General features: G+C 37.4%; 1 protein-coding gene across 1 annotated transcript; it reads left to right on the forward strand.

Moving 5' to 3' along the window:
• The first annotated feature begins 14576 nt into the window (after nt 1-14576).
• Nucleotides 14577-15474, forward strand: LOC105058031 (zinc finger protein ZAT6). Its single transcript, XM_010940798.4, has one exon. It carries the CDS (start codon nt 14622-14624, stop codon nt 15237-15239), a length of 618 nt encoding a protein of 205 aa, XP_010939100.1. The 5' UTR covers nt 14577-14621; the 3' UTR covers nt 15240-15474.
• Nucleotides 15475-16327: the final 853 nt, after the last annotated feature.

The following is a 16327-nucleotide window of genomic DNA, read 5'->3' on the forward strand; positions in this document are numbered from 1 at the left end:
AGCAAGGCAAGATAGTGTATTTTCTTAGGTTATGGACATGAAGAATTTAGCTACAGACTGTGGGATCTAGTTGATAAGAAGGTGATTAGAAGTAGAGATGTTGTGTTCATAGAAGATCAAACTATTGAGAATATTGAACAGACCAAGAAAAGACAGTCATTCAAAGATGATCTCAGTGACACAGATATAGTCCCTTCATCTACAGTTAATAGAGGGAAGATAAAGGGAGATCACTATGAGCTAGTAGATGCTGAGATTCCTATTGATGTTATGCCTACACCTGATAAGTCTCCTACAGTTAATGAAGCAGTCCTTGAGTAGCTTAGTGAGCAGGTACCTACAGAGCCAGCACCTTTAAGGAGATCTAGTAAGGAGAGATAGGCTTCTACTAGATATTTTACTCATAAGTATATGTTGTTGACTGATGGGGGAGAACCAGAGAGCTACTAGAAAGCTACTTTAAGTCAGCAAAGTGAAGAGGATGAAAACCATGCAAGAGGAGATGCAAAGTTTGTATGACAATCACACATTTGAGCTGGTGGAACTATCTAAGGGTAAGAAAGCACTCAAGAATAAATGGGTGTTCAAACTAAAGAATGAAGAGAACAGCTCACAACTAAGGTATAAGGTCAGATTAGTTATGAAGGGCTTTGATCAGAAGTAGGATGTTGATTTTGAGGAGATCTTCTCACCTGTAGTAAAGATGTCATCTATCAGAGTTATGCTTGGATTAGCTGCTACCTTGAATCTAGAGATTGAACAGCTTGATGTGAAGACAGCCTTTCTCCATGGTAATCTGGAGAAAAATATATACATGGAGCAATCAGAAGAGTTCAAGGTTAAAGGCAAGGAGCATCTTGTATGCAGGTTGAAGAAGAGCTTATATGGTCTAAAGCAAGCACCTCGACAGTGGTATAGAAAGTTTGAGTCATTTATGACAGATCATGGATATACGAGAACCCCTTCTGATCATTGTATTTTTATTAAGAGGTTTGATGATGATGATTTTACCATACTTCTGCTTTATGTTGATGACATTTTGATTGTAGGTCTTGACAAAAAGAAAATTAACGAGCTGAAAAAAGAGATGAGTAAGTCTTTTACAATGAAAGACTTAGGACCAGCCAGGCATATTCTTGGAATGAGAATTTTTCATGACAGAAAATAAGGAAAGTTATGGCTCTCTCAGGAGAAATACATCGAGAAGGTTCTTAACAGGTTTAATATAAGCAAGGCAAAACCAGTGAGCTCTTCACTTGCAGGTCACTTTAAGTTAAGCTCTCAGCAGTATCCTAATAATAGAGAAGAGAGAAAAAAGATGGAAAAAGTGTCTTATGCATCTGTAGTTGGCAGTTTAATGTATGCTATAGTTTGCACCAGGCCTGATATTACTCATGCAGTTAGTGTGGTCAGTAGATTCCTTTCTAATCCAGATAAACAGCATTGGGAAGCAGTGAAGTGGATATTCAAGTATCTTAAAGGAACATCTGGTATTTGTTTATGCTTTAGAACTGATAAACCAATATTATGTGGTTATAATGATGCAGATTGGGCTGGAGATGTTGACTGCAGGAAGTTCACTTCAGGATATCTGATTACTTTTGCAGGGAGAGTTGTGTCATAACAATCCAGATTGCAGAAATGTATTGCTTTGTCGACCATAGAAGCAGAATATATTGCTGTGACTGAAGCATGTAAGGAAGTACTCTGGATGAGAAAATTTTTATGAGAACTGGGATTGAAACAGAAAGGATTCATAGTTTACAATGACAATCAGAGTGGCATCCACCTCAGTAAGAATCCAACTTTTCACTTTCATTCCAAACATATTGATATTCATTATCATTAGATTCGTGATATTTTGAAAAACAAGTTGTTATCCCTCGAGAAAATCCATACTGATAGAAATGGATCAAACATGTTGATAAAAGTATTGCCAAAAGATAAGATAGAGGTGTGCAGATAGATGGCAAATTTAGTGAAGCCCCTACATTGGTCGGAAGGGGGAGATTTGTTGGGTTCTGCCTATGTGAGGCCCAATTACTAATGGGCCATGTGAGGGTTTTGAGAAAGCGCCTTCTCTTTTGCTCTCTCTCTCTCTCTCGATCACTTACGCACGCAAACCCGTGAACACCGCTGCCTGAGAAAAAAAAAGAGGATTTTCTTTGGCTACGACCTTTTCGCCCCGATCGGAACGGTGATTCAACTTCGATTGGACTGAAATTTTTCAGGCGTGTTTCTGCATATGGTTCTCCACATCCAATGGTTTGATTGTTGCCAGATATCCTCTAACCTAGATTTTTATTTGACTTTAGATTGTGAGATTTTCGAGGTTGCTGTTTGTTATGGATTTGGTGATTTGTGGTCTATGTGATCTCTGAAATTTTTAGAAGAACTGTGTATCTCATTGATTATAGTCGAAGTTTTTCTCTCTAGCTTGGTCCCGTGATTTTTCCCGCTTCTAGGTTTTTCACGTAAAATTTTTGATGTACTTTTATGCAGTTTGATTTGTCTTTGTTATTGGTGCTAGTTATTATTGGTTGCTTGTATTTTTTTTAACAAACTGATAGTAAAAATTATTTAATCTCATAAAAAAAAAAATCAGTTTGCTTGTTTTCCTACCAAATAGAAACAGTTGAATCTGCTTTTTGATGCCACGAGATCTAACCACAGGGCATGGGAATCTGGATTTGCTCCATTAGCTGTGGGAGGAGTCAGAGAACCAGTGGCAGTTCAGGAGTTCGGCCGAACATTATTAAATATCCGTCCTAACATTGCCTTAAAGTTTAGCCCAGACTATATTCCAACGTGATGGAAGGCATCTCTTAGGCCTTGTTACTGTTCCTTGTCACATCCTGCAGCGCAGAAAGGATCTTGCAGTGCCTGTTGTAACGTCTGAATACTTGCATAGGAACCTTGGGGTGACTCCATTGTTGAAGTCACGGTCTCAGAAGGCCATCTCCCACTCTTGAGCTCTCCAACTGTAGTGATTCCTGTTCTGCTTAGGCACATAGGGTATGAGATAGAAGTCCGAGAAGACTCCATAGAACTAAAATAAGTTGTGTCCTCATGTAAGTTGTCTCAGATGCTACTGTTTGAATTACAAGAAAGATTAAGACCATATAAATCTGTTATAATAATCCTAGGCAAAGCTTCTGCTGAAGTAGTGGGTTAACATTGCAGGGTATTCTGTCATAGGACTATTTTCTTCCGTTCTCAAGTTTGCTTTCCTTTCCCTCCAACACCATCATCCCCTTGCTCTCTCTCATCAGTAAAAGTATTCTGATTTTTTAACTGTGGCAAAGGCACAATGTCTATTATTCGTATTACTGCGCTTGCATAAATGAAGAATCGCGGTCTAGTGATTTTTTTTTTTTTGGATATGAATGGAGGTTACCATGAGATTCCCCCAGTTTTTATTCAGATCAGAAAAACATTTAAAAAACAGGAAAAGAGTAGAATTTACAAGAGAGATGGAAGACTAGAAGGCCCTGTTACAGTAGGTGCCAAAGAAATAACACTCTTCCAAAGCTTCTCATGCTCCTCTGCTTTTCTGTTACAGAAGCACTCCCAACTGTAGAAGTTACTTAATGCCTTAAGAAAAGTTGCATGGATTGAACTAGACCATTTTAGAAACATCTGCGAGTTCCATTCTTTCCAAATTCACGAACAGATGGCTACTAGAAGTTGATCCCCTAGCCTTCCATATAATTAGGTTCTTGGTCCTCCATTTTGTCCAAAGATCATGCAGATTTGTCGGCCAACCTTTCAGCTTCAGTTGTGTTTTAATAAAGAACCAGATGCTTCTTGAAAACAAGCACCTTGCAAACAAATGGTTGGCTGTCCTAGAGGTGCTGCCACATAGAGGACACCATCATTGATATGCCAACCTTTTATCGCCAAGACCTCCCTCTATGAAGCTTATTCTTAAAGAATGCTCCAACTTTTTCGAGGATGGCTGCTTCCTCTGATATTTAAGAACGAGTAAAACGATTCCACGTGAGAAGCTGCCGTTGGGGTAAACTTTCATGTTGGGGCATCAAGCAAGAATCTCCAACTGGCAGAACTCCTCTCTTGTCAAGGGACCTCTCAATCTAATCAGCCGAGACAATGATCTCCAACTCCAGTGAGAGCTCAATGGATGCATTATGCTTTATTGCACTGTCATATAAGCCTGAAAAAAAGGAATAAAGAGGTGATGAGTGCATCCAATAATCCTTCCAAAAGCAGATATTTTGCCTGTTTCTAAACTTGAAGATAAGATAATTCCAGAAGGCTGTATTTTGTACTTTATATTTTATTTTCTTCTGTTATACTCATTGTAAGACTTAATGCAACATCTTATGACACGAGCTGATGATAGCCATGTGTGATGGCCCGGCCCATGTAACAAACTCCAGCCCAAACAACAAAATAAATAAATAAAATAAAATAAAATAAAAAAAAGACTCCCGATCGGAGTCCTCTTCTCCGATGAAGGGGAGTTTGAATCAAACTCTTGGACTCCTCTATAAGAGGAGACCCTCATTCCCTCCCTTCAATGAACTTCCACCGTCAAGAAGAAGCCGAGCCCCTTCCTCTCTCGCCGTCTTCCTCCCTCTATTCATCTCTCTTGTTTCAGATGGTCATCACCATGTTCGAAGAATTTTGGACTGAGCATCACCGGAATCAGGTAAAAAATCTCTTGAGGAAGCCCTTCATCAAGTTCTTGTGATTATTAAGATGGATTTTAGTGGTTTATTTGTCGATTTTGGAAAGAAAAAAAAAATTTCGAATCTCAAGTGCCCTATTTTCCCTCCGTGTCTTTGATTGATTCTGGCATTGTCCATCGTCGTTGATCATCGAATCGGAGATCTATGATCTCGTCGCCATGTGCTGCACCTCCGATCATCTTCCTCAGGCCTTGAATCCCAATTTTCGATCGACAATCGTCGGATTTCTTTTGAAAAAGGTCATTCCCTGTTTTGGACTGTTCCGTCCTTATTTTTCTTGATTTTCGAGCGTCGGTGGTCACCGCCGACCATCGGTTTAGTTCCTTCGGGCCACACCGTCGCCGCCCTCCTACCGATGGCCGTCCCCATGCCGGCTGTGCCGCCGGTCGGCCAGCCAATAGGGGATTGTGAGGTCCCCTGTTTCGGCCCAAAGGAAGCTTGGGAAGAAGAAAAGAAAAAGAAGAAGGAAGAAAAAGAAAAAAAAAAAGAAAAAGAAGAAGGAAGAAAAAAAAGAAAAAGGAAAAGAAAAAGAAAAAGAAGAAGAAGAAGAAAAGAGAAGTAGAAAAATAAAAAATAAAAAAATAAAAAAAATATATAAAATAATAGGACTCTCTCTCCTCTCTCTCTCTTATGAAAAAAAAAAGAAGGAAAGAAAAAAAATAATAAATAAATAAATAATGATATAAATAATAAAATATGAGAAAGAGAGTTTCTCTCTCTTCCCTCTCTCCCTTCATCCTGAACTAGTATTTTCTCTCTCTAAAATTAGACTTTCTCTCTCTACTTTCTCTCTTTAGGTTATTTCTCTCTCCTAAGATTTTCTAAAATTTTGAGAAGAATGATGATAAATTTAAATAATCCTAGTGATGGATTTTTGATCTGCGATCGTTGAACGGTACACCGACATCCACTTTGATCAGATTAGATATTTTTTTTAAGATTCTATTTTTCATGATTTTATTGAATTATCCACATAATAATCTTAGCATGATTTGATCTGATCGATCGGATTTGTTGAATCATATCATCTGAGGAGTCTAAGATGAATTTTCTATCTCTAGAATTTTTTCTCTCTAAAGTCATTTCTCTCTAGATTGATTTATCAATGAAGAATTTCTTTTAATATTTCTAATCTGATGAAGAATCTTGATCCATGATTGTTGGGCAGTGTGTTGGCACTCACCCTGATCAGACCATGAATTCTTAGATTTGATCATCCATGATCCCGATCTAGCCATTACTTGATTTGATCATGTTGATTTCATCAATCGAGATATTGGACCAATCGTAATGTTGAATTGTGTCACCTGATCAATTTGAATTGTACCTCATTAATTCTCTCTCCTCTGATTTTCTCTCTCCACTTGATTTTTATGAAACCAATGAAGAAATCTCGATCCTATCACTTCGAATCCGATTTGATCCGATAGTCAAACTTTGGATCGTTTATGTCATAATTAGATTTTGATTAGATGAAATTAGATGATCGGACCCAATCTAAACCGTTGAAATATGATATTCATATTCTTTCTGATTATTGAATTTGATCTCGTATAGGTATCATTGACACCTGAAAATCGGATATTGTGATATGGTTTATGAACTGAAAAATTTTGAAAGAAAATTTATAGAATTATGTGAATTAATTGGAATACATTCGAGGTAAGTAATGTTTCATTTTTTTTAGATTTATCAGCAAATTATAATATATTTTTCTGACATGATTTGAGAAACGATATATGAATTGGATGAAATGATATTTTGTTATGAAAATATCTTATTTAAAATGTTATGATAAAGCATGATTGAACATATTAATTTCATGATGTATTATATTGATTGATTTCGATACTACATGATTATAATTTTTTTATTGAAATTAAAAAATGAAACATGATTTATGAAAAATTGTTATATAAGAACAATATGAATTGACAACCTGACTATGTAAAGGACCCCGCCAATGGGGGCATATACGTTGGCAATTGATTTATCCTGAGGGTTTATGTCGCCAGCGAGACCAGCAACATGTCGCCAGAGAGACCAGCGACAAACCGCCAGAGAGACCAGCGGTTTCGAAGGACTTTGCTACCAGATGATTCGCAGCTCACCGCAAGAAGATACGCAGTGTTATAACCTTACCACAGAAAAAATATGGTCATAGCTCATGGTCGATGAAAAGAATTTAAGAATGAAAGAAATTGAAATCTCAAAAGAAACTCGAATTTTGAAAAAGAAATAAATTTGGCATGAACTATATTGCATAATCAAAATTGATTTCAAATTGATGAACTCAATATACTTATTTTCTATAAATGATTATTTACTTAAATGCCTGATGAAATCTGTTGAAAGTGATCATTGCTTACTGGGTTGTCTAGCTCATTATATCCTATTTTACTGTTTTTACAGATGTTGAGGAATTAAGATGATACAAGATATGAATGGAAGAATGATCAGAAGCAGAATCTCTATACTTTTATTTTAGGTTGAAAGTCTTATTGAATTTAATGTAAGGCCTATGAATTATTGTTGTATTTATTGAGATATTAAAGAAAAAATTTAGATCGTTATATTTTGGATTTAAATTATTGACTAATTATTCCACTGTTGTTTTAGGATAGCATGTTAAGATGCCTTGTATGCTTATAGGAAGAGTTTTCTATGAGTATGCGGTGGTTGTCATGACTCTCGATTCATAATCTCGGATCGAGGGCGTGACACCATGCATCACCTATGTGTCCACATTCTTGAAGATCCCTCTCTCTTTCAAGAGGAGTCATGGCATGTCAAGACCTGATAAGACTCTTCACATTGTATAACGTATGTGTGGTAACCAACCATTTTCCAATATTGGTAGTTTAATTTCACATGCAGATAGGAACTTGTTCGAACAAAAACTCTGCAATTAAGCCATTGAAAAGACTCAAAACAAAAATATGAATGTCATAAGATCGAGTGTTAGTTTTCAACTCTAAAATGATTCTAAATTCTGGTTGCCACCCATGATGATAAGTTTTTGTTTTGTTGTGCAACATCTAGCATAAAGATTGTAAAGGTGTCTGGAGCATCACGTTGTACCTGTGGGTGGGTGGTGCTAGAGAATCCAAGAGCCCCAGGATTTGCCAAATCGAAGAATCCTAGATGTTCCTTGGCCAATTCGTAGGACTTGCATTAGCATCCAACGTTAAAGCCCACAACATATGCGCACCACGCAAGCATGAAGTATCTTCATCTCCGCTTTCTAGTTTAGACTTTGAATTACGACAGAGCCGTTTTATCCTATTTAAATAATACCAGCAATCTTGGTCTCTAGTGGCTGCACCAGACCACTTGATGACTAATTAAGATGGGTTAAGATTGTAGGTATTATAGAAAGTAATTGTTGCGCCAAAGGCCGATTGGTGGTCGGAAGACTCTGGCTCATTTGCACTCCAAGAAGATAATTTGGGGCACATCTGCTACTCTGCACATAGAAAAGAGAGAAAGATCGCCGGAGTTGGTTCCGATCAAGCCTTCCAATGCTTAAGATGGAAAGAGTTCCGGAGAACAACAAGAGAGAAGATTAATCAAAAAACCGAAAAATAGAGAGCATGCATTATTGTGTATGTCTTTATGTACCTGATCTTTTAGAGGGCATTTGGTGACCCAAGTGGAATCACCATGATAATCTAAGATCACTAATAATTCTTATTCTGGGATAATGTGATCCCAGTGATCTAAGATCATCATGTTTAATATGTCACAATTCAATAATTAAAAAGTATCCATAAGTAATCTATTTAGTATACTATGAGAATCTAATATCACTAACCATATTATACCAAAAGTCCCCTTGACATAAGCCAAGAGAATTTTTTGTGTATTCTTAGTTCTTATGAATTAAGAATATAGGCAAACATACTGATCCTTATAGTTGTTAATTGAAATAAATAAGCATTTAAGCAAATCAACACCTTGTGATGCAGAGTTTTCATAAGCTTATCAAAGATAAAGGCTTTATTATCAACTCAGGAAAGGAAAAAGAAAAGGCTCTCAAATCCTTTTTTGTTCCTCAACTTCTAGGTGAATTTGTATTGTAGATTCAACCTTTTATGAGCAAATATGTCAAAATAAATCAATGATGATATGTAAATGGAAGCCTAAAATTTTTCTTAGTTCTTCTATTTAAATTCATAGCATATTCCTTTTCAGGTACAGAGGTTTCTTGTTCTATTGTCAATACAAGAATGGGAAAGAAAATCACACCAAAAACAGAAATGGAAGATAAAATATTTGATATTGGGTAGAGGAAAAATATTCTATTGCTTTATGCACCATTCAGATATATCACATGGCTGTAGATTGAATTAACGCATCATTGCTCTCCCTTTTCCTTGAAGCTATTTTCTATCCTTTGTTTTTGGAGAAGGGATGCATTTTTTGGTATTACTAGCTTTTTAAGCCAACCAGTTTGTTGGCTCTTTATCCTCTATGAATATATGGCTAGCCTGAATATGTATAATTTATGATTTAGAAGAGGAAGACGAGAATCAAGCCAACATTCAATGTGCGGATGCAACTCCAAGATATTTGTGTTTAAAAAATTTTGATCAAACATCTTACGAAATAGACAAATTTACATGATCAAAAAATCTGCATCTCAATTCCTATATTAATAAAAAAAATCTATGCATCTTAGATATGCACATAAATCTACGGAGCCAAAAAACATGACTTTCTATATGGATATCAAGATCTGAGAAAATAAAAAGGACTCAATCAAACATATTATGTCACGCCCCCGACCCGAGATTGTGAATCGAGGGTCACGGCAACCGCCGCATACTCATGAAGAATTCTCTCCATAAGCATGCAAGGCATCTCATCACGATATCAATGCATCACAGCGAAATAAATTTAAATAATTATTATTCAACTGTAATTCAAGTAATTGAATCAAACGTCTTACATCCAATAAAATTTTTGCTAAAAAATAAATCTAAGTTCAATGAAGTTGACAATGCTAATCTCGCTTCTAAAAGCTCTGTCCCAATATTTCGTCCCACGCTCGAAATTAATTATCTGAATCTGAAAAATAGAAGGAAAGGTAATGAGCTAGACAGCCCAGTAAGTAACAAATATCTCAACTAGATAATTCAGATATTATATAATTTTCAAGAATAATACTGCAAATAAACATAAGGGTATATTTCATGCTGATTTAATACAAATCAAATATTTTTAAATATTCACATATAATATAATCATAAATCCGATTCGATTCAAAATACTCGTAACTCAACAGCCTTGACTATGACCAACGTTTAACCCCCATTGGCGGGGTCTACAGAATACCAGCGCACAACCCCCACTGGCAGGGTCCACAAACACCAGCGCACAACCCCCACTGGCAGGATCCACTGAGTACCAACGTATAATCCCCATTGACGGGGCCCACTGAAACATAGTTAAGCCGAGAGCATAAATCCGATCTATATCAAAACACTTTGTACCACAATATATATCATAATCTTTCACTAAATATGTGCATAAATCGATATACCATAACATTTCAAAAGCACTTTTCTTTAAAAACATAATTTCATAAATCATGCATAATTTCAGAAAATAATTATTTATTTTCAGAATAAATATGGAATATCTCGAGAAGATGATTCATTACTTACCTTTCACGGACCACTGAATGAACAGATCGACTAACTTCTAGAAGATTCTTCCGTGCCTATTATCCAAAATTATATTTTTATATTAATTTTAAATCTAACAAATTTCAAAATCAAAATCTCGCTTAAAATCAGACTCGTCTCTAAACTTGATCAGAATCATCAGATGAAGCCTTCCCCTACGCTAATCTTAGAAGGGTAACTTTAGAGAGAGAGGAATCCATCAAGAGAGAGAAACAAGCTAGAGAGAGAAAATTCTAGAGAGAGAAAGTAGAGAGAAAGTCCAAATCCAGAGAGAGAAAATCAGGGTTCAGTCTGAAAGAAGAGAGAGAAAAGAGAGAAACTCTCTCTCTCATCAATTTCAATTTTTATTTATTTATTTATTTACTTACTTATTTGTTCATATATATATATATAAATATATATATATATATATATATATATATATTTTATTATTATTTTTATTATTATTATTTTCTTTTCTTTTCTTTTCTTTTTTTCTTCTTCTTTTTTTTTTCCTTTTCTTTTTCTCTTTTTCCTTCTTTCTCTTTTCTTTTTCTTCTTTTTCTTTTTTCTTCTTTTTCTTCTTTTCTTGGTTCTTCCCGTGCCGGAACAGGGGACGGTGTGGCCCATCCTTGGCCGGGCCGTTCAGGCCACGGCCGCCGCCGCGGAGGCCGGCGGCCGACGAGGGCCACTCCCCTGATCAAGGAGAAGCGTGGCCGGCGATCGATTTCGATCGTCGGTGCCGGAAAAATCCACGGAAAGGAGACCAAAACAGAGGTCCCTTTCTCGACCGAAAATCGGCGACTTTCATCACCGACAGCCGCGCACAAATGCACGGGGAGGAAGGAGAAGAAAGAGGGGAAGAAGAGGAAAACTTACCTTGACCTCCGGTGACCTCGCCGGCGAGCAATCACGGCGAGAATCCAAACGATATCCACGGCTTCGATGAGAAAAACAGAGAGAAAGAGAGAGGGAGGAGGCCGATCTTCGGTCTCAAGGGGGAGGGGGTCTTCTTATAGAGGACCCTAGGACTCCGAGGGGTCCTAGGAGTCCCGATTTTCTTGGGTTTCGTCGGAGAAGAAGACTCCTATCGGGAGTCTTCTTCCCGGTTTCCTTTGTTTTTTTTTTTTTTTTTCGTTTTGGGCTTGGGTCTGTTAATCTAGCTTGGGCTTGGGCTATGACATATTAAATCTAAAAAATTTACAAAGAAAATCGGCCATCCAAAGCTCGTACTCTTAAGGGGTGTTTGGTTGGGAGGAGTAGAGGTTTGGAATCGAAATCGGAATGGGTGACTCCCATTCCAACCATTTGGTTGGGAGGAGTCCCATTCCGATTTCAATTCCGGAGTGAAATAGGAATGGATCAATCTATATAGAACTCAATCCCTACACTTCTCTATAGATTCAATTTTTCATTCCAGTTTCGATTCCGATTCCGATTCCGATTTCGATTTCGATCACGAACCAAACACTTTGGAAGATTTGACCATTCCGATTTCGATTCTAAGCCATTTCAATTACCATTTTCATTTTGATTTCAGTTACAAACCAAACAGCCTCTTAGACTTACTAGTCCTTTTTGGTCAATCAATCTACTGGCTCATTACTTTTTATGAATATACGATAATTTGAATACTTGCAACTTGCCATTTCAAAAGGATGAATCTAGCAAAGAGTGTGCAGATATAATTCCAAACAATTTTGTGCTCATAAAATTCTGACCAAACATCTTATGAAATAGATAGATCGATAAAGTTGTAGAAAAAATCTAGACATCTCAAATCTTATATAAACAAAAAAAAAATCATGCATCTTAGATATACAGGCGGATCTATAGGATAAAAAGATGTATATTATTTTTGTTTGGATATCAATATCCGGGAAAACAAGATGGACTTTATTGAATATAAAAAATCAAAAAAATCAAAATATTAAGAAATTAAAAAAAATTTATTATCTTACAAAATCAAAAAATCATTACGGTCAAAAAAAGAGAAGAGAGAAAATAAGATGGGAATGTAAATCCCTCATGGATGGGACTTTCTTGTGGATGACAGCTCTTTCCCGAATGGCATTTTTCTGAAGTCTCTCACATGCAATGTATAGGGATTTGGCTATGCTTAACTATTGGATTAAGGGATAAAATTATCCTATAATTTTATTTTAAGATCACCATATTAGAGGGATATATATTTTTCGACTACCGAGTTGGATGGTAATTTGAGAAATGAGGATAATCTGGGACCACTACCAGTACGATTATTAGAGTGTAACTAAATATAATGATCTCATCATCTTCGCCCATATCATTCTTGATCTAGATGGATCATCCCATACAAAATAGCCCTTTATAGATGAAGAGTCTTTGTCTCGCTGGATTCTGACTTTAGAATCCCTAGATTACTGAAAGCTATCCAAGCATCCATTAGCTCATGAATTTAAATCCGAATAAAATTGAACCTCCACCATGCCATGTATCGCCTCTTCATTGGGTGATATGTTTTGGGTCACGCCACTAACATTATAAATCCCATTGTTTCCTTGACGAGCACAAACAATGCATTCGAAACACATAATATATTACCTTTTTCTATGGCATACAACATGGCACGTGTGCAATTTGCCCACACTTCAGGGTCCCATACAATTTATATGATGCGGAAGGGAACCAAGGCGGCCTTATTTAGTCATTACCTTGACTCAGCATTCCAAAACAATCGTTTTTGCATGGAAAAATTCCAATAGATTTGTTTATCAAGATAGTGGTGGTCCAGCCCAAGTTCAACTGTATTGGACCTTCGGCTGGATTTACGACCACATGCAATGTTGGACTTGACTATGTTGGCAGAAGCAAAGACGGAAGCTTCCACCAAATATATAAAAGTTCCTTGGCTGAAACAAAACTGAAGCTTCCACCAGATATATGGAAGCAGATCTTAAAATCGAGTGGAAACGCAACATTTGAAAGGATCCCACTAATATAACTAATAAGTGGGGATAAAATTTTTATAATCAGATCGATCATAGAAAAAATTATGATCGAACATATTTTGAGAACGTCTGTCAAAAGATGAATGACTGTATGTATTTACGTATATGAATTAAAATACTAAAAAAAAAAATGGATAAATTTTCAGAATAATTTAGATAAATATTATATAATTATTATTTTTTTTTATGAATATCGTAATATATATACGTGATAGATGATAATAATTCAATCATAATTTTTTTTATGATCGACCTAATTATAAAATTGTAGCCGCTAAGTCCGGCCACCAATTTATCCTTACATATATAATCGCATAGAATTCACGTGTGCGGTTTTTTTCTCCAAAAAGGAGTCTGGATTGAGTGCACTTAAAAGGCGGCTTTAACCAAAGAAGACCAGGACACTTTCTGCCAAAAGAAGAAGCCCAGGAGAGTGATAAAAAATCTTGGAAAATAAAAAGAACAAAAATGTAAAAAAGAGAAGATAGTGCCATCCACATCAACGCCCCAGGAGAGTGATTTAGATTTCAGCAGCAACAATTTTTTTTTTTTTTTTCTCAAAAGACACCTTTTTCAAATGGGAACCGTTACGTCTTTATTTTCACCACAATCGTATCAGTCAACAATTAGCCATCCCCTCCTGTCCCTGAATCCATCCAACTAGGATAACTGAAGCCTTCGATGGCTATGAGGTTAACCCTCAAAATCAGACTAACGTAGATGACGCCTGCTCAGACCGCCTTTAGTTCCAATCCAAAAATTGAGATCATATCAAAGATTTAACCCTACCGGCCGTCACAAATGTAGAAGTAGGGCTTTAGATCATAAATTTAGGTCTATCTCTCCTACCATCATTAGGTATACTGTCGTCAAAATTGACCTCCGGAATTCCCAGGGCTGTCCGTGATGAAAACCAATCCCCAACGTGCAAATTCACCGGCCCAACTGCACAACTAAAACATTTTTCAACGTTTACGCAAAACAAAAATATTTTTCCACGTCGTAGCGCTGAGCCACCACAGTCTGACCGCTAACGTCACACCTGACACAATCCTCTTATTTTTAAACTAAATCCGAACTTTCGCCGCCTCGCACCTTGTTGCAGAAGCCTCCTACTACTTCCAGTCTCCCACGCACGCTGCTCCGTTGACCCTTTTCCCTCAAGTAATCTCGTCTTCTACCTCTATATATAACGCCCAAATCTCGCACCTCACTCTAAAAAAACACATCCATTCCATAGCTTAAAACCCATGGCCTTCCAAGCTCTACCGGACTCCACCACCTCGACTCCATCCACAGAGGCCTTGCCATGGGCGATGAGGGAGAGCTCCAAGCGCCACCCCTCCTCCCCTCTCCAAACCCAGGAGGAATATCTCGCTCTTTGCCTTGTCATGCTTGCGCGCGGCCACGACCACCGGCAGCAACCGTCGCCGCCTCCTCCTCCTCCGGCGCCGAAGCTTTCTCACAAATGCTCTGTCTGTGGCAAGGCGTTCCCTTCGTACCAGGCGCTCGGCGGGCACAAGTCCAGCCACCGGCGACCCACGGGGCTTGAAGACGTGCGTCTCTTCTCCTCGTTTGGCGGCAACGGGCCGGTGTCGTCGGGTGGGTCTGACGGCGGCTCGGAGGGTGGCAGGGCTCACCGGTGCTCTGTTTGCTTTAGGAGTTTCGCGACGGGGCAGGCGCTGGGTGGGCACAAGCGGTGCCACTACTGGGAGGGGTGGTCGAGCTCGGGTGTCACTGTGAGAGATTTTGATCTGAACCTGCCGCCGTTGCCGGAGTTTGGGGTGGAGAGGTGGGGAGCAGGGGAGGAGGAGGAGGTGAAGAGCCCTCTGAAGGCGAAGAAGCCGAGGCTTTTGATTTCGGCCTAAATTTTCCTCTGTTGTTGTTCGGGTTTGTGTTGTTGTTCGTAGCATCGTAGGAAGGAAGATTTGTTCATTTTTTTGGGAAACGGCGAACGCCAAAGATGGCTTTTGTTTTGCTTTCAAGTAGTTATTGTTCTTAGCATCAAGGGAAGGAAGATTTGTTCTTTTGTTTTTCTTTTCTTTTTATTTTTTTTTCTGTAAATGAAACCACCAAAGTAGTATTTGTTTTGCTTTACCTCCATCAGATCTGTCAGAAATAAACTTTCTGCTCTTCTAAATTTGCTTATCTTTCATTTGGATGTTGATTTTTATGTTGTCAAGGTTTCGTATCATCCACGCTCAACAAATATTATATATTTTAAATGTATATATAAGATAAGGAGTCTTGTTATAAAGGTATTAGCAGATTCAGTTAGGAAAGTCATGAAGAGTAATTTGGATATGAGTTCTTTTCTCCCCCTAATTCATGATTTCACTCAACTTTTGATAGGCTTTGTTCATCTTCTTTTCAGAAAAATAAATATTTTTTGTTTGTTGTAGATAAATTAATCTGCTGGTTATGAATGATTAGACATATCTTCTGAATCTAGTGCACGAAAATGAAGTGGGTCTAATCCTGATTGGATCATTTGATGGTACTGTATAACAAGGAGCACTGGATCATGATCGAGATGCATAAGCATGCAGAATCACATATAATGCACAAGAGGAGGACATTAAAAAACTATACCTTCGCATATTGATTTCATATATTTTGATGTATGATTCAACATATTGCATTATACAAACCATCAAGTGGTCCAATTAGCATTCTATACAATTCTTTTTCTAAAAATATTATATGTGGATCATCTCCACCTATTATTCTCTTGGGTAGTGTTTGGATACCCAAATTTTATTCCTGTAATAAGAATACGAATTCTCGAAGAATAGCTGTTCATCCTTATTATTCCAAATTTCTGTTTGGTTAGAAATCTGATATTTCATCTTTATTCCAGTGTAATTAATATAATGTTATTCCATATGACCTAGATGGTGCTCATTATGATTTAGAATTACCAATTCCATGGTCTATCATAGAATTAGTATTCTAG

Source organism: Elaeis guineensis, chromosome 15, assembly GCF_000442705.2.
Source record: "Elaeis guineensis isolate ETL-2024a chromosome 15, EG11, whole genome shotgun sequence".
NCBI classification, from domain to species: domain Eukaryota; kingdom Viridiplantae; phylum Streptophyta; class Magnoliopsida; order Arecales; family Arecaceae; genus Elaeis; species Elaeis guineensis.